General features: G+C 41.8%; 2 protein-coding genes across 2 annotated transcripts in view; one reads left to right on the top strand and one right to left on the bottom strand.

Annotated features, from left to right (window-relative positions):
* The window catches only part of RAB6B (RAB6B, member RAS oncogene family), a 56,514-nt gene extending 50,264 nt beyond the window's left edge, over nt 1-6,250 (top strand). Inside the window, exons 7-8 of the mRNA XM_074312860.1 lie at nt 1,089-1,155; nt 1,692-6,250. Of these exons, the coding sequence (XP_074168961.1) occupies nt 1,089-1,155; nt 1,692-1,756 (132 nt within the window). The 3' untranslated portion in view covers nt 1,757-6,250. The remainder of the gene's footprint in view (nt 1-1,088; nt 1,156-1,691) is intronic.
* A 3,850-nt stretch (nt 6,251-10,100) lies between these two features.
* The window catches only part of LOC109444538 (serotransferrin), a 46,748-nt gene continuing 29,503 nt past the window's right edge, over nt 10,101-27,345 (bottom strand). The window contains 6 exon segments of the mRNA XM_074312859.1: nt 10,101-11,309; nt 16,634-16,688; nt 17,863-17,999; nt 23,585-23,667; nt 26,212-26,289; nt 27,127-27,221. Of these exon segments, the coding sequence (XP_074168960.1) occupies nt 11,096-11,309; nt 16,634-16,688; nt 17,863-17,999; nt 23,585-23,667; nt 26,212-26,289; nt 27,127-27,221 (662 nt within the window). The 3' untranslated portion in view covers nt 10,101-11,095.

Below are 27,345 nucleotides of genomic sequence, written 5' to 3'. Positions count from 1 at the left end.
CAGTTATATCAGGGGCTAATGGCTAACCGGTAACAGCTGATGGCCATCTACTACCTGAGCCAGCACCTTTCCACGTGAGGCCGAGAGCCTGGAAACTGCTCTCCTGGCTCTGTCCCCACAGAGACCATGAATAAGACTCACTCTGTCCTCAGAGAGTCACGCAGAGAAGTCAGAAGCCCAGAGTGCACTGAGTTCCTGCACTTGGTGTTTCCGCGGAGAAGGGAGCGTTCACAGCCTTCTGGTGCCTTTGTGCTTCTGCTTCGTACTTCTCGTCACCTCCTAGGTTCCATATCTGCGAGCACCCTGCCTGACATCCCTGCCCCTCCTGTTGCAGCGCGCGTGCGCACACGCACGCGCACACACACACACACACCACACAGTTTTCCCCGTGCATTTACACACACAAACTCCACACGTGCACATCCTCACCACACACACACTCACATTCCCCCCACACACAAATTCACACACACAGACGCATCCACAGCACACATACTCCCCCCGATACCTCTACACGTAGTATACACATCACCCTCACACCCACACCTAAACAAACCCACATTATGTTCACACTCCTGCGTCAGTTCTCTCAGAAAAGTCTCTCTCTGCTGTGACTGTGGCCGACTCCCAGCGCCCAGCAGCCTCAGTGCCCACAGACTTGTAGGACTGTCCCCTGAGGAGAGGGTCATTTGAGTCAAGGGCAGTTGGAAAGTCGGTTCCCTACACCTGGTACCTACGTGGGCAGTGGGGCAGAAGCCAGCCTAAGGGCTTGTCTCCGGAGGTCTAGATCATTTTCTGCACTGGGGTAGGTCACTTGTGGTCACCATGGGCCATGCTCAGCTCCGGTGACCTCCTCAGCTCCTGGCTAGCCTGCTGGGTAAGACACCAGTGAGTCCCAGTGCTGTGAGAGGCGCTGGGGGTGAGGGAGAGACGTTAGTGCAGCCCCTGTCCTCCAGGATGTAGTCAGTGGGCCAGACAGGCCAGTAAAGGCCAAGGTCAGAACAAGAAGCCGATAGAGGAGAGAGACAGCAGGAGCAGGATGGCAAAAACGGGGCAGGGGCTCATGCTGCATCTCCCCCTTTCTCCAGCTCTTCCGACGTGTGGCATCGGCTCTGCCTGGAATGGAGAATGTCCAGGAGAAAAGCAAAGAAGGGAGTATCCTTTTCCTTTGATAAGTGAGTGAAAAATGCCCCGGAGAAGCCATTTATCCATCTAGTTATTCACTTAGTACTTTAAAACAGTGATGGACACTGGCCTCTCCAGCGCGGCCTTCCCGACTGACAGGTGTGGTGTGGGGGACTCTGTACAGGAAAGAAGCTGAACTGCAAGGTCTTGACGGCCTGTCCAGCTGGGACCATGCAAGCTGCTCCTTCCCACACAGTGTGGGGCTACCAGAGGGATATACGGTGCCGATGTGGTGCAGGGAGTGAGAAATAGTAACGCTGCCCTTCTTTACAGCGAATGTCAGTTTGTATCTCATGGGTCCAAGGGGGTGTGGGAGGGCCAGGGAAGAAGAGGAGGGGTGGGAGCTGGTGACTCTCATCCTTTCTCCCCAGGCCAAAGAGCCAAGTCCCTGTGTATTTGCAAAGGGACAGAGGGACTGCGCAGGGCAGCTGACGGGTGCACAGGGGCGTGATCCAGGGTGGCAGCTTTTCTGGGAGAGTTGTCTTCCTTAGCCCAGCCCCCTACAGTGATTGACATCAAGCTGGACAAACCCCAGGAACCTCCAGCCAGCGAGGGCGGCTGCTCCTGCTAATGCAGCCTGACCTGCCGGCTTCCTCTGACACTACTCGCTTGTTGTGTTGCTTCCTATTGGTTAGCTTCCTAAAGGGGGGTGGGAAATGAGCTTATCAAGATGGGAGGATTTTTCTTTTCTCTCTGTCTCTAGGAGTAGGGTGGGGTGGGGAGGGAGGCTGGGCATCGGGGATCACGTCACTCTTAACAGCTGTTACTTAAACAACTATTTTTTGGTTTGGTTGTAATATATTGTACTTTATTAAGATTGCCAAAAACTGTTAAAAATTTAAAAAAATTTAAATCATGTGTATACAACTTTTTGCCAGATAAAAATGTAGCCATTTTTATTTGAAAGATGTCCTTTTTTGTTTTTGTATATTTGTAAACTTATAGAGAACCTTTTCCACACACCGCCTCCTTCCTGTCCTCTTTGAACTGTCCATCACCTCTGCCCTCCTCCCACCCCAGCCCAATAAACAAAAACATTTACTGGGCGACTTAATTAGGCTTTAATCCTGGGCCATCTGGCCCAGACCAACCAGGCCCCACCAAACAGGCCCTACCTGGTGAAATCAAACACTGATTGAACAAAACAGCCTCTGAAGAGGCAGCTGTGACTCTGTCCTTCCGTGGCCAGAGTGGGACATCAGCCATGGCCCGAAGCTGAAATTACGGCCTTGTGGACGGCAGGGAGCCCAACAGCAGGTCCCACTGGAACTCCTGCCGCCCCCTTCCGCTCCTTGAAAAACCTTGAGGGGGGTGAGGGCACTTGCCACGGGCAACCTTGTGTTCTCTGTAGTCCGTCCAGTGATTGGCAGAGCAAGAGGTCATTGGAAGGAAGGATGGGGTGCTGTCGGCAGCCGTGGGCAGTGTCGATGTGTTGCTTATAGACTTGGGGCACCGTGTGTACCTCTGAAAATGTTTTAACCAACCCGCCCAGTGTTCAGTACACATATTCAGGATGAATCTAAGGAAAGGACAAAAAGAAACTCAGTGTGTGCCCCTGAAACCTTCCTCCTTGGACGTCAGGTCAGGGAAGCTGGAGCCTGTATCACACAGTGTCAGTGCACTTGTGATTGGGGGAGGGAGGGTTGTCGGCAGAACCACCCCCTGAAGATGCATGCTCTCACATCCTCAGCTGCTAACACTGCTGAGTGCTGTTCTGGAAAAGCTGACGTCTTGATGAGTTTTTGCCCCACTGGCACAGTGTCGTTGAAATCTTTGTGCACATCCCTTTGGGGATATTGTAGCAGCATTCTGGTTGCCTGAAGGTAAGGGTGAGGCAGGGTCTCCAGAAGGTTGCCCAGAGAGAGCCATCCTTGCCATTTTTGACTCGTTTCTGAGAAGGGCTAAGTCTGAGGACATGTAAAAGCTGTGAAGAGAGCTGTCTCCTCACTAAGGGGTGTAAGCCAGTGGGCCCATGCTCCAAATACACCCACTCGCTGACCCTGAGCCTGCGCAGAGCCAGGCAATAGACAGCAGCGACTCTGGCCAAAAACAGTAAAACCTGCCCTCCAAGCTGGCTTTGATTCTTCCAGGCTGCTATTGGGCCTGTCACAGGTGAGCTAAATGACCTTCTGGGGTGTGGGAGGGGGGTGAATTCCTCCACAGAGCAGCGCTCAAAAACTTATTGCAGTGAATTCTGGAACTTCTCAGAAACGAATCCAAAATGGCAGCGAAACCTGGCATGACTCGCTGATATGTGTCCAGTGGGCCTGTGACACACTTTCAGCTAAGGAGGCTGTATGTCAGAGCTGATCTTTAAAGAGAAATTTATCTTCAGGTGAAGAAAAGAGGAAGCAGGATTCCCACGGAGCTCCCCTTCCAAAAGGCAAAGACCAATGTACGAACGTAATTCCGATGTCATGTGTTTAGTTTTTATATGTGTGTACATACTTATATATAGAAATAGACTTGTGTATACACCTTCCACACACACACATTCTTACAGAGGTACACGTACGTGCTCAGCGTATATTCTCGTTTTTCCTGCTCTAAAGTTGGAACTTGCATTGTGATTAGTTTTGGAAATTCAAAAGTACTGCAACGTGTTGAAATAAGAAGTACTTAATATTGTCAAAAAAACTTGTGATTGTCTTGCCATCAATAAAATAATTACATAGCTGTGTTACACTACAGGCAAAATTAGCCCACGGGAATAGTGCACCATTTCTCCCTCTATGTATTTATATGCACGGGTGTGCATGCTACGTGGGCCAGCGCCCCCCACCATGGCACACCCCCAAGTGGTGCTTGTGGGAAGAGTGCTTACCTCGTGAGAATTTATAGGAGTCCATGTGATAGCATCCAGCCTGGGTGGCAGTGAGGGCCATTGCTTGTGGCCTCTGGGACAGCCCCATTTGCAGAGATCTGCCCTGGGTCTCAGTGAATGAGTATACGGTGGATTTTTACTTTCTTGGTACTAAAGAGTAGCTTTTCTTAAAACATTCCTGTAAAAAAAAAAAAAAAAAAGTAGAAACTCAGTTCCCTTCCCACTTGTACACATATCCAAGGCACCAAGAGGAGCAGTAAGAGACACCGTAGATATTGTTTGGCTTGATGTGGCCTCGGTGAGTCCTGCCTTTCCTTGCACACACACAACATTCTCTCTTTTTGAGTCCAGGCTCTCCCCAGCCCCGTGGGCCTCTGAAAATGAAGGCAGTTGCCTCATCTTGTCCTCCCATCGTTGTGGTGCCATGCCATTCCACGGCCCGATCTCCACCCCTCATTTCCTGGCATCTGTTGGGCAGCCAGATCTGTTGCACAGAAGTGCATTGGTTCTTTGGTTCTCGTTGTCAGCAGGTGCGATCACTGGTGTCTTGTTTGTAGGTAGGATCTTGACTCAGAGGGTTAAGGTTCAATAATAAAATGATCAAGTTCCCTTGAAGAAGAAGTCATGAGGTTGCCTCGGCATCCGCAGTGACTGTTACATTTTTGCCGAATCCAGATGGGCTAGTACAAAGCCAAGTGGAGGAATCCTTTCAGGAAATGATCTCAATTGAGCCAGTAGTTCAGTCCCTCTCCCAAAAGACTAGCCCTGACCTGGGAGATGAGCAAGGTCATCTTTTACAGGCCCTCTTTTTCTGTTGGGGGATGTCAAAGAGAATTTGTCAGTAAAGCTGCTGTTTCGCAGGCATCTGAAAAATGGAGCGTAAGATGGGAAAAGCCGAGAGTATATTTACAAATGCGCACAACGTGCCAGAATGAAAGTGTGACGAAAGCATCTTGAGTGTTAGAAGTACAGTTGTGTAGTCCCAGGGGAGCATGCTTGGTGATTATAAGCAAGTTTCCTTCCGTCAGAGGCTTCCCTACTGTCCCTGTCACCACTTTACTCCTGTCAGCATCCTCCAACATTCTGTAATGTTCCCAGGTCCGAGGAACAGTGGCCAGATCAGGTCACGTGTCAGGCAACAGAAACAAGGATTGAAAGGTAGTAGCTCAGGTGCAGACACATCTTGAGTGCAAGGTCTCCATCCTCTTGGAGGCCAGCCAGTGCCGGGAGCCCTTGCCCTCAAGTACCAGGTGTGACGATAATGGCACCGCTGGCTTCGGTGTCCTGCAGGCAGAGCAGCGTCATTCCTTCAGATGGTGGAAGGCAGGTGAGGATGTCAGGATATGAAAACAGGTAGCCCAGGATTGGGAGGTGTGTCTGAGCCACGTGTGGGGCAGCTAAACAGAAGTCTGTTTGCATCAACCAAGCAGGGCTGTGTGCTCACTAGTTTCCAAACTACCTCTCCCCCGAGAATGTGAGGCATTAATACCTGGCTCCAGCGGTGTGAGGCGGAGGTCTCATAACCCTTCCTGTTTCAAAGCCAGGAAAACCAAGCCAGAAGGGTGACTTGCTTATGGTCAGCCAGCAAGTTGGAAGTGGTCGGAAACAAGATGTCTCCATCTTCATGCATCGCCGACCTGTGTGTACACAGGTGACCACGCACTTGCACGTAAAGGGCTGCTGTGTGTGGGTGCTCCAGACCCTCTGTACTCTAGTTAGGACATGAGATTCCGTCCGGCGTGTCTGAGTGAGCCAGAAAGAGAAAAACAATCCACGTATATTTCAGGCTCCTCCACGGCAAAGAAGGGCCAGCCCCCAAGTCCACGCCGATTGTTGTGGGCACCCACAGACCAGGGCACCCTTTGAATTTTTGTTTGAAATGAACGTGTTCCAAAGCCTTGGGTTCTCAATGTGTAAACTCCCCAGACACCAGACTTGTGTGGGTGACTGCAGTCAGGGTGAGGTTTATCCTTACAGTGGGGTTTGGATGTTTCCTTCTGGTGGGAAGCCTCCATACATCGAAGGCCAGCCCCGATCGCGTGGTATGTGTCAACTTGTCCCCAGTTCCCCTCACTCATCCCTATAAAGTGACTGGCCACGAGGAGCACAGAGGTTGGCATTTCCATCTCTCACTGGCTCAGTAAGCATAAATGGCCACATTGACTTTACATAGAACTGTGTAAAATGTGGAAGACTCAGCATGTTGATCAAACAATAAACTGTCCTAATTCTCAACACAAAGCTTCCTGTCTAATGTCTCTAAGTGGTGCAATTATATATGGGAGCGGGGGCGGGGAGAGGTGCGAAAACATTTCTTCAAGTGCATGTTCCATGAAGACCCTCCTATGTCAGGGTGTTATGCCCAGTACCCAAAGCCCTCTGCTGCTTCCTCCTCCTTACCTGGGTTCTCCACCAACTCAGAAGGGGCAAAAGTAGGACATACTGATTTCCATACTCTTCATTCTGCCCCAAAAGCTGATGGAAAGGGAAATTCCAGGCAGCACTGAGACTCGGGGTGTGATCTCCTGTCATCCCTGCTCTCCGTTTGCCAGGGCTGGGGGTGGTAATGGGTGGGTTCAAGGACTCGATCTCTTCCTCCTGGTGATTTCCGGGAAACCATTTAAAGGCAAGAATTTAAGGTGAACCATAATCAACCTTTTAGGTGGCACCAAGCTGCCACATACCGTGTCCAACTTCACGCCACACCCATTAGAGAACATTTCTACGAGGCCCCCTTCAGGTCTCAGTCCTCTCCAGACCGAAAGATGCCCTGAAGGCCAGGAGCATTGTGGGACCAATCCAAAGAGGACACAAAGGCCATGACCAGGCACAGAATTGCCCTGGCCTGCGAACGCTAGGTGTCCTGGGGCTGCGGAGTTAGCCAAGTTCACCAGGTCTCATTCATCTCCAAGTTCAACTTCACTAATTATCTTTCCCCTTTAAAGGTTCTGAAGTTTCTGGAACACCCTCCAATCTGCCACCTCAAGGAAGCCATCTCTGATTAGGAGGGACAGGAAATAGCTGTCCCAGCCCACTCACTTTTCTGCCTGCCAGATGTAAAATGTGAGGCAGAGGAGGTACAGCGGCCTGGGAGCTAGAGCACAAATGCTTGTATGGACCAGATGAAAGCCAGAGTAAATTCCAAGAATGTAAGGGGAGCCATAAAGTTCCATGATTACGGTATTTGGGGCACCGTGACTTCAGACAGCAGAGGGAGAATCATCTGAGTGGTGTTACACACACCACTGTCCAGCGGCCCCTTCCTTCCCTGGCCAGATGACGGAGGCACCATTGGGATGCCCCAGATGTGAGTGAAGAATGCAGCTGTGGACATCCTGCCTAAGGGCCTGCATGGATCAAGGGATGGGGCTCAAGCTCATTTTCCTTATTACTACAGCTGTGTTTTGCCGACCAGTGATTACGTGCAGAAAGGAGCTTTGATAATCCTATGCTAACCTCTAATTTTTTTAAAGGCCTATTTCAGTTGAAACAAAATGATCTTAACACCACACCAGTGCCTCACACTAACAGGACCCCAGGGAAACACGAACCCCAGGAGGTGCTGAGACACAGGCCGTGGGAAGAAGTGGCAGCCCTATTGGGGCGGTATGGTTCCTTGAGCCACCCAGGAACTCAAGGATAGCAAGGGCGAAGGTGAGGGCAGCACTGAGGGGGTTCACCTTGGAGCCCACACGGTGCTCAGAGGTCCAGCGCAGTCGTGATGGAGATCATGCTGAGGGAAGAGCAGGGTGCCACACTGAAAGAGTACATGTTTTTCACCTCAGAATGGGACCGTGTGCCTCGAGAAGCAGGAATTGTGCGTGTTTAGTATTCCTGGCACAGTATTTGGTGTTTTCTGAATGAACAAACACTATATACAAGGGTCTTTTGAAGTCTTTTGAATCATCAACCATGTAGGGCTTTATCATTGAAAAGTGGGATCACTTCCTGGCACAGAAAGCCAGGTGTAGTAATCATCTTGTAAATAAAAGTATATGAAGGGCTGAAATAGAGGAGGTAAGCATCTTAATTGAGAATATCCTTCAGCTGAGAATGGGCATCAACCACCTGTGGCTTCGATAAATCTGTGCTAAACTCAAACCTTCCAAAAAAAAAAAAAAAAAGCAGCACATTGTTCTGGCTGAGGTGATTTCAAGTCAGCGGACCATGGCCAGTGCCTCCCACGAAGCAGGACCCAAAAGGTGCTGGGACGGAGGCCCTGGGAAGGTCAGTGGCAAACGCCAGGTCCTCCCCACCAATGGCAGCTGTTGATCAGGAACCAGCACCCCCACAAACTGGCGGGGGTACCAAGGCTGCAGAACCCTCAGGAAAGGGGCTTGAAAGAAGAGCCGGAATAAAGAACCGTGCAGCCAGGGCCTAGAGCCCTGTCCGTGGGTGTGCGCCACGCCCCGTGGAAGACTCCATCCCAGAAGCGGGCAGTGTTTGCCAGTGGAGCACCCAGGGCTCACCGCAGCTGCGTCTCACTGTGGCCTGCGCCTCTCCCTTAGCAAGGAATGATCATTCCCACGAGATGGCAGCTGTCCTGGGAGTGGATCTCAGGGCGCATGCACACGCAGCGGCTCAGACCCTGTTCTCGAGGAGGTGTTTCGAGCCACGACGGTCTCGTCTAGGACACACAATCGGGCCTCGTCTGCCAGTCCTCAGGACCTGACACCCCTCTTTTCACTCTGGCCACACTTGCCCCTCATCTCGTCAAGAAACGGGCCTACTTTGGCTAAATGGCTTCAGGACCACAAGGGGATACCACCCGAGTAAAGAACACATTGGATCTCCCATCAGAACCCCTTCCCAGCTCCCAAGGACTAGTCCCCATGACCTTACCCCGGCCCGAACCCACGTGGATGAAATGACTGGCACAGGCGTAGGAAGCAGGATAAAAGGCCCAGGAGAGACTCGCTAACCTGCCTGCTTACTTTACTCTGTTAGAAAAGCTAAACAGGGCTCGTGACCCAAAGCACCTAAGACCAAAACACACTAAAGGCACAGCCCAGGCCAGTCCCTTCTGAGGGTGCTCCCAGGAGCCCTGCGTTCCTGTAAAGGGCACGTTAAGCATGCCGGCTCCTGAGACCAGGCCATCTGCTGTCAAACTGCTTGTTCAGGAGCAGGGCTCTCAGATCAGCTGTTTAACCAGCATCGCAGAGAATTCTGATGCTAATATCTGAGATCCACTATCTGAGACATAACTTTCCTTTTTCAGATGATCATCTTTAGGCCTTGAATAAGATTCAACCCCGCTCCCCTTCTTCAGTCATTTTTTTGGTGTATTGCTTCCCCTAATAAAGTAAAACACTTTAACCAGAAAAAAAACAGCCACAAAAAAACAGCCACAAAAAAAGCTGAGAACCCATGCCTCTTAACGGAAGTATCAAGCCATTGATTTTTACTCACATGAGGACCTACTATGATTGTGTGAACACATCACGTTCATCACATTCCTTTTTGATTTCTGAATCAATGTTCTTACCCACTTCCTTGAATTACTACTTGGCGGGTAACAAAAGGGCAAGAACTAAGTCCAAAGGACAGTAAGAACACTCATAGCAACAAGGCTTTCGAATAAGAACTCTGCCAGGGTTAAGGTCTCAAGTCTTCTCTGTTTCAGCCTGCATTTATTTCACACACCAGTAGCAGGTGCAGGACACAGGGTTTGGGCGCAGGGGCAGGAGGGGAGCTGGAGTTCTCATTCAGAGCTAGAGTGGGTGACAGCAGGCAGAGGCTTGGGCTGTAGTGTACGTGGAGACCGTCCTCACTGGGACGTCATCAGCTCCATGCTTTTATTCTTCGACTCTCCCTGAGCCATCAAGGCCAGGTGAGGTGCTCTGGCTGCACGCCCCAGGGCACCCTGCACCTCTCCTGTACGGCTCTTCCCACACTGTTCTGGCGTTAGCTTCTCACTTATCCACAACCACCCTCGTCTCCTTTTAAGCTTCAGTTCGGCTTATCCCTGGGTGTGTGAAGTATGGATAGTTTGTTCCTGTGTACATTGCAATCTTTAGCCCTGGAAACGTAAGAGTTAGGCCAGAGTCCTAAGACACACTCCCATTTGTACTCACGAAACCATTCTACTTACTTGCTTTAAGCCACATATGTTGTTTTATTTACCAAGAAATGTATTAATAATTTATAAAAGCCATAAAAAAGCCATACATTTAAGAAGACAGCGAAGAACATCACTTTGAAAAGGCCGACTTTTTTTTTTTTTTTAAACCATCAGTGAATATGCACTTTAAAAATCTACAGAGAACTTTTCTCTTTTTGCATTTGTTCCACAGCATTCTAGCTAAGAGTACGAAATAGGAGCTGAGCAAACAGTACATGAAGACAGCTCAGAGCCCTCGGCTGCCCAGAAAAACAGAACAGCCTCTACACGTCCACATACCCCCCCGTCAGGGGAAACCACTAGGACGCACTAGGCCCCTGGCGTGAGGGGACTCAGGACGTACAGGCCTATCATCCGGGAATGACTCCAGGGTTCAGGACATGTTTTTGAAACTTCACTGCTATGAGGCCGGAGTGGGGACACGTCACCGAGCTGATGAAGCACAGGCTCACTGTCAGCACCGCCTTGATGTTTTCTCCCCGTCGTCACATGTTGCGAGACATAGTGTAACTGTACCTGCACATCTGAGAAGTCACAGGACTAGATGGCAGACTGTCCATGAACCTCAAGGGCAACTGGAAATCAACTGGTTTCATACACAGACAGGTTGGTTTCCAGGAAAAAGGGACCAAAGCACAAGATGAGAAAACTTTTCAGATGATAACCATGTTCTCTTGATAATATCTTCTCTATGTGGAGTCCACTTCTTCGGGTCACAAAGACCTCAACCCGACAGCAAGCAGACACTAAAGGGACATCACACTCACTTTAACAAAGGGAAGGCACACAAATGAAATAAAAGCACCTAGTTTGAAAGAAACAAGGGGAACTGAACTTAAACAAAAAATTCCAAGCTGAATTTAACAATAATTTGTTTCCAGAACAAAGAAATGTTTCTAGCTACAACCTTTTCCAAAACTGCCAGTCACCCCATACACGTTCCCGTCTTGCGCTGGAGCTGCCCCTCAGGCGATTTTAGCCAGCCATTTCTCCACGTCCTGGATGTCCGCAGAGCTAGTGTCCCCTCGTCCGCCCTTGGCACTGCACTCCAGGAACTCCACTTTGAGGGGTAACTGTGAGAATTCAAATTCTTTGCCTTTCTTTCCCAGCAGAGCAGGGGCAGGGCTGGAACTGTCCAGCGTGCTGGGGGCAGCAGAACGGGTGACTCGTAAAGTGTTGCTGGAGGGCAAAAGGAAAATGAGTCAGGAAGCAAAAAGGGATACAATTTGAGGATCACAATTAAAGGGCTTTAGGATATCAAACTCCTTCCTAAGTATTTCAGCACTCATTTAAATACTTAATCTTAAAACTATCATTTATGCTATAACAACTGTTGAATAATCCTTTACATTTACAGATCATGCTCTTGGACAGAAGAGAGAGATGGGGGTCCAACCTTACAAGGCTAGATGACAGCAGCTCGTAACGGGTCACACCAACCTTCTTTCAGCCTAGCACCCCCTCCATTAGGATCTGCATGATGCTACTCCTAAGTATGTATTTTTAAATACATGCCATAAATATTATAAAAACTTAAGTTTCTGAAAGTTAAGGGTAGGTAGATAGGGTATTTATAGGTATCTAGAGTCTATTTGGATATAGAACTGAGAAATCCACAAACTCCAGATTCTCATCTCCAATCTGGGCCCAATTACTATTCTCCAGCCTACGGTACTGAACCACAAAAACCATCTCAGTTTAAATCACCGTACCGCCACCTGCTGGCCTTAATAAAGAGTGCATAAACAAGGCTCGTCTACTTCTCTCATCCCTTTCACTGTCCAGAAGCAGAGGAATATATACGACATGCTGCCAATCTGCTTTCTTACAAAATAAAGCATTTCTTGGTGCTGTAACATTGCATGAAAATTAGCAAAGAATCCATATGAAAAACAATGTAAACAATACCTTGTTTACAAAGACATACACATATATGGAAAAAGTATTTTATAAAACAAATAATACAAAATTAAGATATTACTTACCTCCTGAGGGAAAGAGGGAAAAGCTTTTGGGAAGAAGCACCTAAGTAAGGTGGTAGGTTCATGGGCATTCATTTTAGTATTCTTCAAACTCAATATATGTGTCTATATATTCATTTATATGTAAGATATTTTATAATTAAAAAAAGAGAGGAAAGCCAAACATTATATGTATTCAGCTCTTGCCATAAGGCCATGTAGATATATAAACCTTGTTATTCAGAAGACTATGAAATGCTTCAAAGCTGTTAGGGCCGAAGTCTCACTAACACAAGAGTAAAACAAAATTAGACTCCTAATTTAACAATACTAACTCTTACAACTTTTTAAAATTTTACTTCAGTGCCTTACAATACAGCATTTCCTTCTGTATTGTTTGTCTATGGCTCTTTAGAATGAAAAGCAAACGGGCTAAGGAAAACGTATTTTAAACATAGGAAGTAGACTATACTGCTTAATAAAAATACACAGATTAATATGATTGCTTTTTCCCCAAAGATAATTTCCAACAATTGCAACTGAATTTTTAGAAAAAACAAATCATCTAATTGTTTCAATGCCCTTAGCCCAATGACAATCAATATGTAGTCTCAAGAGAGCGAGCATCAAGAGTATGGGACGAGATGATAATTTCAGAACGAGAGCAAACACTGACAGAGTGCCATCAGCAAGATGGCAGAACAGGAGTTTCCAGCACAAGTCCTCTCACAAAACATCAATCTGAATAATCATCCATGCAGGAAAATACCTTCACAGAAGCTAAGGAATCCAGGTCAGAGATTATAGCACCTGAGTGCAGCACAGAAATAAAAAAAAATGCATTGAAGAGGGTAGGAAGGACAGTTTCACACTACCAACGTTACTTCGCCTGCAAGCTTGCATAATGTAGCATGGAGAGATACACTCCACGTGGGGGAAGGAGACTGAGTGAGCACCTACTGCACTACAGAACCCAGCATCGGGCCAGCCCATGGCCCGCAGGCCCCTCCTTTGGACCCAGGCGCCTGGCCAGACATGACAGATTCAGACTATAGGCCGACCCAAGTGGAAACTGGTGCCAGGCCAACTGTCATGAATCCAGGCAGTAGGCTGACCAGCCCATGGACGCACGCAGGAGCCAGGCCAGCCTCCAAAGGCCTCCAGAAGCAAGCCAACCCTGAATCTCTGGCCAGAGTGACTACAGAAGGGCTTTCTCTGGCAAAGCCAGTCTGTAAAAAGTATAAGTACTTGCTTTTACAAATGTGCAAACACCATTGCAGGGACACAAAGATCACGACTCATCAGGGAAATATGACACTATCAAAGGAACAAAATAAAGTACCAATAACCAACCCTGAAGAAATGGAGCTCTACAAACTGCCTGACAAAGTAATCGTCTTCAAAATAATCGTCTGAAAGTTCAGTGAGCTATAAAAGAACACAGAGTGACAACTCAACAAAATAAGGGGAACAATATATGAACAAAACGAGAAGTTCAACAGAAAGATAGAAATCATAAAAAATTCTGGAGCTGAAGAACACAATGACTAACGTGAAAAATTCAGAGCTTCAACAGCAGAGTTGATCAAGAAGAAGAAAGAATCAGAGAGCTTGAAGACAGATAATTTGAAATTACCCACAGAGCAGATCAAAAAGAAAGAAGAGTGAAGAAAATCTACATAACTTATGGGACATCATTATGGGAGTCCCAGAAGGAGCAGAGAAAGACAAAGAAGCCAAGAGCTTATTTAAAGAAATAATGGCAGAAAAGCCCCAAAGCTGGAGAGGGCAATGGACATGCAGATGCATTGAGCCCAAAGAACTCCAAATAGATTAAAGAGAGCTTCACAGGGACACATTATAATAAAACTCACAGAAGTCAAAGAGAGAATTTTGAAAGCAGCAAGGCAAAAAAGCCAATAGTCACAAAGGGAAACCCCACTGACTAAAAGTGGATTTTTTATCAGACCCTTGCAGGCCAGTAGAGAGTGGGACGATATATTCAGTGCTGAAAGAAAAAAAACTTCCAACCAAGGATACTATACCCAGCAAACTGACCTTCAGATATGAAGGAGAAATTAAAAACTTTCCTAGACACACAAAGTTGAAGGAGTTCATCACCACTATACCAGCCTTAAAAGAAATTCTTAAGGGAGTTCTTCAAGGTGAAATGAAAGGATGCTAATTAACAACACAAAACATATGAAAGTATAAAACTATTACAGTAAGAATATGCTCAAATTCAGAATACTCTAATACTGTAATGGTGATGTATAAATCACTTTTAACTCTAGCATAAAAGCTTAAGACAAAAGTATTAGAAAAAACTACGGCTAAAAAGTACAAATAGAACTACCACCATATGACTCAGCAATTCCACTTCTGGGTACTGTGTTTCCCTGAAAATAAGACTTAGCCGGACAATCAGCTCTAATGCGTCCTTTGGAGCAAAAATTAATATAAGACCCGGTCTTATAGTAAAATACTATATATACTATATATATATGTAAAATATATAATATAATATAGTCTTACATAAGACCGGGTCTTATAATAAAATATTATACACACACACACACACACACACACACGTATATAAGACTGGGTCTTCTATTAATTTTTGCTCCAAAAGATGCATTAGAGCTGATTGTCCAGCTTGGTCTTATTTTCGGGGAAACACGGTATTTATCCAAAGGAATTGAAATCAGGATCTTGACGAGGTACCTGCACTCCCATGTTCACTGCAGCATTATTCACAAAGCCAAGATACGGAAGTAACCTAAATGTCCACTGAAGGATGAATGGATAAAGAAAATATGAGACGTATATACAACAGAATATTATTCAACCCTGGAAAAAAAGGAAATCCTGCCATTTGCGACATGGATGGATCCAAAGGACACTATGCTAACTGAAGTAACAGACACAGTAAGACAAAAACTGTATGATCACACTCATATGTGCAACCTAAAACGGTCAAACACACAGAAGCAAAGAATAGAATGGTGGCTACCAGAGGCAGTAGGGAGGGTGCAATGGGGAGATTATGGTCAAAGGGTATAAAGATTTAGTTATGTGAATAAATAAGTGCTAGAGATCTACTACACAGCACAGTCTATAGCTAACAATACTACACTGTATACTTAAAGTTCGCTAATAGGGTAGATCTTATGTTAAGTGTTCATACTTATGTTAAGTATGAAACACACATACACAAATTTAAAGGGGGCAGAGGGAAACTTTGCAAAGTAATGGAGATTTTTATGGCCTTGGTGGTGATGCTTCTGCAGGTGTACACTTATCCCAAAATGCACTGAGCTGTGTACTTTAAATATATACAGCTTTTTATATACTTCAATAAAGGAGTTTACATTTTTTCTTTGATATTTAATTTGAAGGCATGATGTCTTTGATAAATCTGATTAAGTGGCTTACTTTATTCTTCTATTTATATATTGAAAATTTAAAACATGTTGAATTAAATGTATCATTCTCAATTAAAAGAAAAAAAAGAAGCCACAGAAAATGATAAACCAGAGACCAAGGCTGGTAAACTTTTTCTGTAAAGAGTCATAAATTAAATATTTATGTGGATGACATTTAATATCTGCACATATTTTTCTACTTTTATTTTTTTTACCTGCCCTTTAAAAATGTTTACATGACTCTGCTTGCAGACCTGGAGCAGGAGTTCATGAACCCCTGAAGCAAACCATATTCTACTAGACTCTAAGCTCCTGAGTACAGAAACTACGTGACATTTCTTTCTATAGCTGCATCCTGAGTGCAGGGTGTGGCATACACTAGATGAAGTACAGATGCTTGTTAAATGAATACAAGAGTAGGTCAATGATAGTGGGAAAAAATGTGCTAAAAGTTGAATTTATACAGTTTTTCCTCATCAGATCTTTTAATAAAAAAGTCCTTACACAACAGCAATAAGAAAACATCAACTTGTTTATTATAATACTGGATGGTATCGCCTACATAAATAAGCTGTTAGCTAGCTCTCATAAATTGGCAGGACACAAAGACATGCTAGATTCCTTAAAATTCAAAAGCTTATTTAGCTTAATTTATAAAATTTTGAACAGGAAAATCAAGCTAAGTAATATTGCCACGTAGCTTGAAAACAATAAGCTATAAAATAGTATCACAGATTTTTATATTCTCCCAAAGTGTTTCTTTCTTATTCTGACAACAAAAATTTCCATGGCTTTCAAATTTTTTAGTTTCTAAAACCTTTGTCATCTACTACAAAGAAACTAGAAACAGGGGGGAAATAAATTGAGCTTAGTCTCAATAAACCTCAGATCATCTTTCCACAAAAATTTAAAATATTTATAAATACTCCATTAATGCTTTTTATAATTCCATTAATTATTTTTTCATTTATTTAACAAGAATATTTCACACTAATCTTCAGGCTAATTGTGATAGTCGTACACAACCAAAGACCTCAGGCAGTATAATTCATATTTCCTAAGTGTTAAGATACAGAATTAACCAATAGGACTTCAATAGGACTTAATTCATACTTACAGTTCTTTCTCAAGCTGCTGCTGAATTAACTTTGCTGATTTTGCCATTGTAATGTCTGTAAAAAAAAATAAAGACATTGTTGTATTTTAAACCAGAAAAGGTCTTTTCCTAAGACTTCTTGCACATATGGAAAATTCCTATTTAAACCAGTAAGTTTTTCCCCCCACTGTTTTAAAAGAGCTTTTTATCACTAGTAGCTTCATTACCAAAGTAAGTTTTATATTTGCATGTATGGGTTTTCTTACAGTAATGCTTATAAATATATTAAGCTGGTGACTATAAAATTGACTAGCTCTTTCATAAAAGTTTTCCATTAAATTAACATATACGTAACATATTAACATATACTTTTAAATTAACATATATGTAAGTCCAGCCAGTGTAACAAAAAGAAAACCTACCAGCTTTGTGACTGTAACAAGAGCCTTCACTCCAATCAAAATATTCTACCTGTCATATAAAAGTACCCTAAGTATATTTCCAGCTGATACTAAGATTACCATCAAGTACACACTGGTAAGAAACAAGCGCTGGGTTGACACACAGCAGAAGCCAAATAAATATCATCATCCCCTCTTCTTACACTGAATAGAAGGAATAAAGAGAAGGTCAGGTCATGCCCCTAAGACCAATTCCTGATTAGGCATTGTTAGAGATATTACCTGATCACTTCTGAGAAATATGCTGGGCTTTTCACAGAATCAGAATCTTAGATCTGAAAGAGGCCTGTAAAGATCAACTAATCTATCTTATTTTAGAGGTAATGGAACTGAAGCCTAGTTTCATTGGATGTGATTAAAAGTTTTTAATGGCTATGAGGTTAAAGAAAAAGAACATGTGCAAGCAAGCTCCCCTTAACGAAATGTGCTGGTTGATATATTTGTTTGAGAGACTCTATCGGTTCCTCCACAACTGTTTATCTGGTATGACATATTGTCAATCTGATGAACTTAACTAGGTAAAGGAACATGATTTATAATTAAAAAAACAACACTGTAGCAAAGAAAAATTAATAACAGTCACTCCTTTGTCATTTCTTAGAACAGCCTGGTAAGAAGACTAATGAAAATGCAGGCATATGTATTTTCAGATTTAAAAATCCTTCAATTTATAATTCATTAGCAGTTGTCTCTCATCCTAAATAATAACAATTGTAGATAACTATGTTAATTCTTATTTGCAATCCCAGAAAAATCTGTTACTAGGGGCAAAAAAACCCATGGTGTTACCTTGCTTATTGCAGGCAATTAAGAATGCTGGGGAGTTTTTCAGACCCATGCTGTCAACGAGGACTTGATACAGAAACTCAGCCACATCTTTCACCTCTCGCTGGAAGGCTGCACTATCCACAACAAACACAACAGCCCTGGAGGGGGAAAGAGAAAAACAGGCATGTGAGCACGCCATAGTGCAACATTATATTGAAAAACTATATCCTTAATTTTGTCCAATTCAATCCTAATGAATAATACAGAACAGACTCACATGCATAGGGAATCACATACACAGTCGTCACTTGGTATCTACAAGGGATTGGTCCCAGGACCCCGCCACCTGTGCCAGACACTAAACTCCTCGGATGTCCAAGTCCCTTAGATAAAATGGTACAGTATCTGCATATAACCTACACATATGCACACCCTCTCGTGTACTTGAAATCATCTCTAGATTACTTGTAATACCCAGTACAGTGTAAATGCCATGTAAAGAGTTGTTACACTGTATTTTTTAGGGGAAAATGACAAGAAAAAAGTTTGTACATGTTCAGTACAGATACAACCATCATAGGCCTAACACAGTCAGTATGTTGTTACACATCAGTAACAACATAACTTTCTTTTCAATTGGTGGTTGGTTGAACCCACCGTTGTTGGCTGCACCAAGGGTGAGGAACATCTAAGAAACTGTGGAGCAACTACAAAAGATGTAACATATATGTAATGGGAATTTTAGGAGAACAGAAGTATTTGAAACAATAATGACTAGGAATTTCCCCCAAATTAATGTCAGGCACCAAATTACAGATCCACAGAAACCACAGGAAGCTCAGAGAACACCAAGCAGGGTTCATACCAAAAGAACTACACCTAGACATATTTTCAAACTACAGAAAATCAAAGATAAAGGGAAAAAAAACAAAAAAGTCAGGTAAAGAAAAACTCTGATTTATAGAGAAAAATAAGAATTACATCCACCTTTTCCTAGAAACCATGCAAGCAAGAACAGTGAAATATTTAAAGTGTTAAGAGAAAAATCCCAACAATAGAATTCTATACCCTGTGAAATTTACAGCATTGAATGCATATATCAGAAAAGCAGACAGACCTAAAAATAAATAATCTAAGCTTCTACCTTGGGAAACTGGAAAAATTAAGAACAAATTAAATCTAAAGTAAGCAGGAGGAAAGAAATAATAAAAGAGCAGAAATCAATGAAATTGAAAACTGGAAATCAATGAGAACATCAACAAAACCAAAAGATGGTTCTTTGAAAAGATCAATACAATTGATAAACTTCTAGTCAGGCTAGCTACAGAAAAAAAGAGAGAGGACATGAATTACTGATATCAGGAATGAAAAGACATATCACTACAGATCCCACGGACATTAAAAGGGTAATAAATACCATGCTTCTATGCTGACAAATTTGATAACCTAGGTGAAATGGTCTAATTCCTTGAAAGACACAATCTGCCAAAACTCACACAAGAAATACACAATCTGAATAGGCCTAAATCTATTAAAGAAACTAAATCAATAATTAAAAACCTTCTAAAACAGAAAGCACTAGGTACACATAGGTTCATTGGTAAAGTCTATCAATCATTTAAGGAAGTTTATACATTGTTAGATGTCAACTAAACAAATTTTTTGAAATAAAACATACAAATTCTCTACAATCTCTTTCAGAAAATAAAAGCAAAAGGAATATTTTCTAACTCATTCTATAGGTTAGCATTTCTCTAATACCAAAACCAAAGACACTGAAAGAAAATAAAACTATAGGCAAATACCTCTCATGAACTCAGATGTAAAAATACTCAATAAAATGTTAACAAATCAAACCCAAAAATGTATGAAAAGAATTATAAACCACAACTAATAGGTTCTGGACCCAATTCCAATGGGTTCCCACCATCACCAAGCAGTATTCCTGACACCAGCTGGGTGTCCTACAATTCAACTCTATTCTGACACTATCTACCTGAAGATAGCCTAAGATTCCCCAGGTTAAGGGCTCAGTCCCACAAGACTGCCCTCCACTTCAGATGTGAATTCACAAGCCCAGGTTATTACCTGTGCTTCTGACTGACTGGCCACAGATGGGAAGTTCCCACAACTCCCTCCTTGGGTTCGATCAATTGGCTAGAGCAGACCTCAGTCGCCAGTCCCAAGCCCAGGTTGTTACCTGTATTTCTGACAGGCTGTAAATCAGAGGTTCCCATGACCTGTTCCTTGGATTCAATTAATTTGTTTGAGTGGCTCACAGAACTCAGTAAACCCATTTACTCATTAAATTACTGGTTTATTACAAAGGATATTAAAGGATACAAATCAACAGCCAGATGAAGAGATACATAGGACAAGGTCCTGAACAAAGGACCTTCTGTTGCCATGGAGTTTGGGTCCTACATGGTGGCATGTGGAAGTATCCTGCTTCCCCAACCTGGGACCTCTCTAAACCCCACCCTTTGGGTGTTTATGGAGGCATAATTACTTAGGCATGGCTGATTAAATCATTGGCCAAGGCGATTGATTTGAACTTTAGCCTCTCTCCTCTCAGGATGGGACTGGAAAGTTGGTTCTCCTGGCAACAAGACCCCATCTGTAGGTGCTTTCCAAAAGTCAGTTCATTAACACAATAAAAGACCTTTATTGCTCTCATACTTAGGAAATTCCAAAGATTTTAGGCGCTCTGTGCCAGAAACAGGAAGATCAACTATATATTTCTTATTATAAATTACAGTATCACAATAACCAAGTAGGAGTTATCTCAGGTATGCAAGGCTGGTTCAACATTCTAAAATCAATTAATGTAATCAATCACATCAATACACTAAAAAAGAAAAACCATATGATCATATCAATAGACACAAAAAGCATTTGACAAAATCTAATATCCATTCACGATAAAAATACTTTCAGTAAACTAGGAATAGCAGGGCACTTCCTCAACTTGATAAAGAATATCTACAAAACACATATAGCTGATATCGTATTTAATGGTGAGACATTTGACATTTTCCCTCTAAGACAAAGAACAAAGCAAGGATGTCCCCTCTCACCAATGCTTTTGGAATATTGTACTGGAATTCCTAGCTAATCCATTAAGATAAAAAAAGGAAATAAAACATATATAAAGAAGGAAGAAACAAAAATGTTTTTGTTGGCACATGAAAGGATACAAGGTTAATACCAAAGTCATTTGCATTCTCAAATATTAAGAATGAACAATGGAATTTGCTATTAAAAACACAATACCATTTACCTTAGTTAGCATCCAAAAAAATGAAACTTTGGTATAAATCTAAGAAAATATGTACAAGCTCTATGTAAGGAAAACTACAAAACTCTGATTAACAAAATCAAAGTAGAACTAGGTAAACAGAGAGATATTCCACATTCATGGATAAGAAGACTAAATAGTGTCAACATGTCAGTTCTTCCCAACTCGATCTACATATTCAATGCAATCCCAACCAAAATTTCAGCAATTTATTTTGTGAATATTGACAAATGGATTCTAAAGTTTACATAAAGAGGCAAAAGACCCAGAATAGCCAACACAATATTGAAGAACAAAGTCAGAGGGCTGACACTGTCTAATCAAGACAGCGTGGTATTAAAGAAAGAACAGGTCAATACAGCAGACAAGAGTCCTGAAAGAGACCCCCATAGTCAAATGATCTTTGACAAAAGAACAAAGGCAACACAATGGAAGAAAAATAGTCTTTTCAACAAATGGTGCTGGAATAAGTAGATATCTACACGCAAAAAAAAAAAAAAAAAAAGAATCTAGATACAGACCTTACACCTTTCACACAATTAACTCAAAATTGATCACATACTTAAATGTAAACTACAATATTATAAAACTCCAAGGAAATAACACAGGACAAAATCTAGATGATCTTAGTGAAAATCTAGATGATGTTAAGCAATGAGTTTTAGATACAACACCAAAGACACAATAATGAAAAGAATAAACTGGACTTCATTAAAGATAAAAATGTCTGCTCTATAAAAGTCACTGTCAAGAGAAGAAGACAAGCCACAGACTGGGAGAAAATACTTGTAAAAGTTGTATCTGATAAAGGACTGTTATCCAAAATATATAAAGAACTTTTAAAACTCAACACTAAGAAGATAAACGACCCAATTAAAATATGGGTCAAAGATCTTTACAGACACCTCAAACAAAATAGATAGCAAATGATTATCTGAAAAGATGCTCCACATTATGTCATCAGGGAAATGCAAATTAAAACAATCAGATGGCACTATATACCTATTAAAATCCAGAACACTGACAACACTAAATGCTTGTGAAAATGCGGAGCAACAGGAACTCTCATTCATTACTGACGTGAACGCAAAATGGTACAACCATTTTGGAAGACAGTTTGGCAACTTTGCACAATACTTTTACCGTATGATTCCACAGTGGTGCTCCTTGATATTTACCCCAAATCTATGTCCATACAAAAACCTGCACATGGATGTTTATAGCAGCTTCAAAATTGCAAAAACTTGGAAGCAACCAAGATCTCCTTCAGTAGGTAAATGAATAAACTGTGATACATCCAGACAATGGCACATTAGCACTAAAAAGAAATGAGCTATCAAGCAATGAAAAGACATAAAAGTAACTTGGATGCATATTGGGAAGGGAAAGAAGCCAACCTGAAAAGGCTACATACTGCATGATTCCAACTATGACATTCTGGAAAAAGCAAAACTATGGAGACAGTAGAAATATGAGTGCTTGTCAGGGGTTAGAGGAGAGAGAGGGATGAATTGGTGGAGCACAGAGGATTTTTAGGGCAGTGAAACTACTCTGCATGATACTAGAATGGTGGATACATGTCATTATACGTGTGTTCAAATTCGTAGAATTTACACACCAAGAGTGAATCCAAATGTAAAATAGAGATTCTGATGCATCAATACAGGTTCATCAATTATATAAATGAATTCGGTGGAAGATGTTGACAATAGGGGAGCCTACACATGCATGGGGGCTGGGGTACACGGGAAATCTCTGTCCCTTCTGTTCATGGTTTGCTATGAACCTAAAACTTCCCTAAAAAATTGTTTTGTTCTTTTTAAATCACAACAGTCTCATCCGTACTAGATTGTTCATCATCACCCTCTTGTGGGCAAGGAAGCAACAACAAAGTGTAAGTCCATACATCTTCAAAAAATAAGAAACAACCTCATCCCATCAAACCTAAGATTCCATCAAATAAAAGACATTGTTTCAAATACAACTAAGAAAGAGAAAATACTGCCAATTAAACTACAACACCATCAACTGTGAGTAGCATTCCAATTTCATAGATACAAAATGTATTTTAAAAATCCATGAAATGGGATATATTGATTTTCCTCGTAAGTTCTTATCAGGGTTAGAGACTAAACAAAAATAAAGCATTTTAAACTGCAGCAGCACAAGAATTTTAGAAAATAAGAGTCAGTAACATTAGAAGAATACTAAAGAATTACATGACAAGGTTTAGCACTTTCTGAACACTGAGAAACACTTCCAACATTCTCTCATATAATCCTCATAAAATCCTAGTGAGGGTGGGCTTGCAACCCAGAAACGGCTGAGCCCAGGGTCCATGCTTTTCCACCCTAGGATATCCGTCTGCCTCCCGAACACCTCCACAGCAAACATGGGGGCCTTAATATACAGATTTCAGACAAGCCCGTCCCACTTCCTACTTACCTTGCTGAAGCCTTAAACCGCTCTAAGAACTGAAGTCTCAAGCTCTCATGGCCAGGGAGGTCAATCAAGGTTAGGCTAGTACCCTAAGGACGGCAGCAATAACATTAAATTAATGCTTCAGTCCTGATTCACTTTCACAATATAAACCTTTCTTATCCAATTTCAGATAACCGAAGAGTGGCCAATTAATTACTCAAAAAAATGTTCACTCATAATTAATGAATCAAACAAATGTCCCCAAGTATCTTCTATTTATAAATCATCAGTCAAGGAACAGCGAACAAAAACAGACAGGGTCCTGGCTCTGACAGGGCTTATAATCAGAAAGAGCAACACAATGTAAAATTACAACTTTGATAAATGTTCTGAGGGTACATGAGAAAATGGACCCTGTGGTCCATCTGAGGCCGGGGAACTACACCAATGTTAATAAAAGCCAAAACATGTGAAAACAGTAATAAATATTCACAAACTAAATAATATAAGAACCTATATGTTATCATATAGCATTTACCATTATAGGGATCCCCAATCTTTGTAACAAAACATTCTTTTACATTTCCACTGTAATTTAATTGTAAGTATTTGTCTACGAGACACATCATTTATTCCAACTCTGTCAGTATTTTCTGTCAATTCTTGATCCATATGACATCATTGATACAAGGAGGGGTTATGCCCCTACTGAACAGACTCTTTAAGCACCCACTTAAGTCAGACCCCTGGATCGTTTCGCAGATGTTCTCCTTTATCCACAGCCAGCCTTAACCACTGTTCAGCAGAAGGAGGTCAGCATCATGCATGGATTTAACATAATTACAGCTGGACGCATTATGACCTATCACTTAGTCTGTGAAGTCTTTTATGGGTAAATATAAAATGCGTATTATCCTTTTTAAAAAAGTTTGGGAGCCACCTCCGTTTGGGAGCCACTACCACATTTTATATTTAGCACTACATCACACACTATAAACAATCTAGAAGATATATTACTATCGAGAGAGAGAGAGAGAGAGAGAGAGAGAGAGAGAGAGAAGATATAAAACATGGGGAGGTGAGAGAAGTAAAAAAAAGAAGGGAGGAATGTTCTACATATTCAATAGAAATATACAAGTCTCACATATATAACGTTAAGTTTTCTGAAAGCCACATTAAAAAAAGCAAAAAGAAATAGGTAAAAAGTACTTTTAAAAGTTTTTAATCCAATATATTGAGTAACTAAAGTATTACCATTTTAACGTAATAAAAAAAAAATCAAGACATCATTGATATTTTACATTCTTTTTTTCATTTCAACTCTTCATGAGCTAGTGTATATTTTACACTTACAGCACCCCTCAATTTGGACTAGTCACATTTCAAGTGTTTAATAGTCACATGTGGCCAGTGGCAACTCTACCGGAAAGCACAGGTCTAAGGCATACCCTGGAATACCCCACTTAAAAAATCTGGTACAAGTGCCCCAAGTATTAGAGATCTCCCGTCCCTGAAATTTCAAAATCTGAATCCTTGAGAGTTTAAAAAAGGACTGGGCTGGAAAGACTGTCATTACTGAAAAAAGCAAAAATATCTCTAAGACATTTAAATGATGTCTCTTTATTTTTGCTTGCAATGTTTAATTCTAGAGGCACCAGAAAAGTAGGGGGACACAAAAAGGGGACAAGGTCTCTAAGAACACCATTCTAATTCATCCATCTATACACCTATCTCATCAACCAGCCACCCAGACATCTCTCCATTCACTCACCGAATACTCATTAAGCATTAAAATTGGTTTGGCAGTCATTATCGACATTCTGGAGCTACAAAGGTATGTAAAAAGTCCTCTCATGATTCCTTGTTGGTATTTTTGATAGTCACATGTATACTCTTTAAGCTATCCACTACAACACTGTTTGTAAAAGCAAAAGATTATTACAAACTAAATGTCTGTTAATAAGGTTCTTATTAAATAAGACATTAATTGTACGGTGCAGCCACACAATGGAATACTGTGCAGCTCATAAATCAAGCATGTACAAATGAGGGAGAGAAAACAAAAATCAACCCATGTATCAGTCATATTGCTAAATTCAAAAATCAATCAATCAATCAAACAATGGTCAGAACAGAGTGTTAAAAGAAAAAAATTAAAGGCTATACAGATATGTTCATGTATACTAATACGTAGACAACCTGGAAGAGTACACAGGAAAATGGGAAGTTATTACCTGTTAAGGAGAAGACCAGATAGTAGGGACAAGAAAGGTAAAATTACTTTTCACCAAATATCCTTTTTAACTTTTTGAATTTTTGTCCTATATACATGTATTACATATTCAAAACATGAATGAAAAGCAAAAGGCTTAATGCTCACCCTTAAGAACTCAAGGTAAAGTTGTAAAGAAGACACAGACACAAAAACCAATAAAATGTGATGTAACATCAGTGTACATGAGGTACAACAAAGCAGGGGAGGGCATGATGAAATTCGTTGCTTGGATGGTGAAGAACAGAATTTGACACATGGTCTATATTTAAAATAAGCCACACCCACCCTTAGAATAATTTATCCTAGAAATGTATTTTCCTGACACATCCAAGTAAAGTAAAATTGTCAGACTCCCAACATTCTAGGAATCCCTTACCCTGGTATTGTTGACTCTGTACACAGCAGAGCTATCAGTGATGGAAGTCTGAGTGTCTCTGTAAAGGCCCGTTAACAACTGTAAAAAAAAAAAAAAAAAGGGAACAATAATAATATGGGGGAGATCAGAGTAAACACCTAAATAGCAAATCTTGAGAGCACTTTTGTTCTAACTCCCCTAGTTGAAAAGCACATATTGATTTTTTGCCTTTTACTCGTAGAAAAATCTAATGAATTGCAAACTTCATTCCCCTCTTCCCAATGAAGAGATGGGGACAAAAACACTATTATTTTCAAATAATAGTTTCTAATGTTTAGTGGCCAAATTTACTAACGCTTCATAAACATTTTTAATCATTAAAAATGATTCAAGATTATTATTTCTTTAGTGGAAGGGAAATAATTTATACTCTCAAAAGGAATAATAATGAGAAAACCTCTGCTACTCTTCACAGCAAAGAAAAACCAGTTAAAAACACTAAATAGATTAAAAATAAATAGGGAAAAGAAGCCTAAATAACTCAATATGTCAAAGAATCATCCTCTGAAAAAGTTTCTTTGACAAGCTCTCAGGAGAGATTATACAATGAATTATATACCATATACAGGTTACTGTCTTCTCTCTCTTCAGTTGTTCTGCCATTCTTGGCCAGGGCATGAAAGTAGTTACGTAAAGTCCTTAAATGGGATAAGGACTAAATATCAGTATCTGCCCAGTGCAAGAAGATAGAAATGGTCACAGAATTCCAACGTATGAGTTTTCAAGTCTTTTTGTCCTCCCAGGTGACTCAAGAATTAACCCCCAAATTTGTCAGCCTCCGCTTCTTTTCCAAAATAAACCGTGGCTTCACAGGAAAAATGGGATGCCCTAAAATTTCCTATCAAGTTTAAGAGAGATGTAAATCAAAGCATTTACTCTGACAAAGAGTAATGTTTTCCCGGAGTCACAAAGGCCAACAAGCAGAACAGCTCTTTGACTGCTCCTTCTGCTCCGGATGAACTTCCAGAACACTGTGGAATAGAGAAAAACAACCCGAATTACGCGTTGATTATCAATAATATGACTGTATGGCTGGGTGGGGAAATTAACTGAAGTCTACCACTGAACAGCTCAATCACCTGGAACTTACTGTTA

This window comes from Rhinolophus sinicus, linkage group LG10 (assembly GCF_036562045.2).
Source record: "Rhinolophus sinicus isolate RSC01 linkage group LG10, ASM3656204v1, whole genome shotgun sequence".
NCBI classification, from domain to species: domain Eukaryota; kingdom Metazoa; phylum Chordata; class Mammalia; order Chiroptera; family Rhinolophidae; genus Rhinolophus; species Rhinolophus sinicus.
This window is presented reverse-complemented; position numbering and strand designations above follow the sequence as displayed.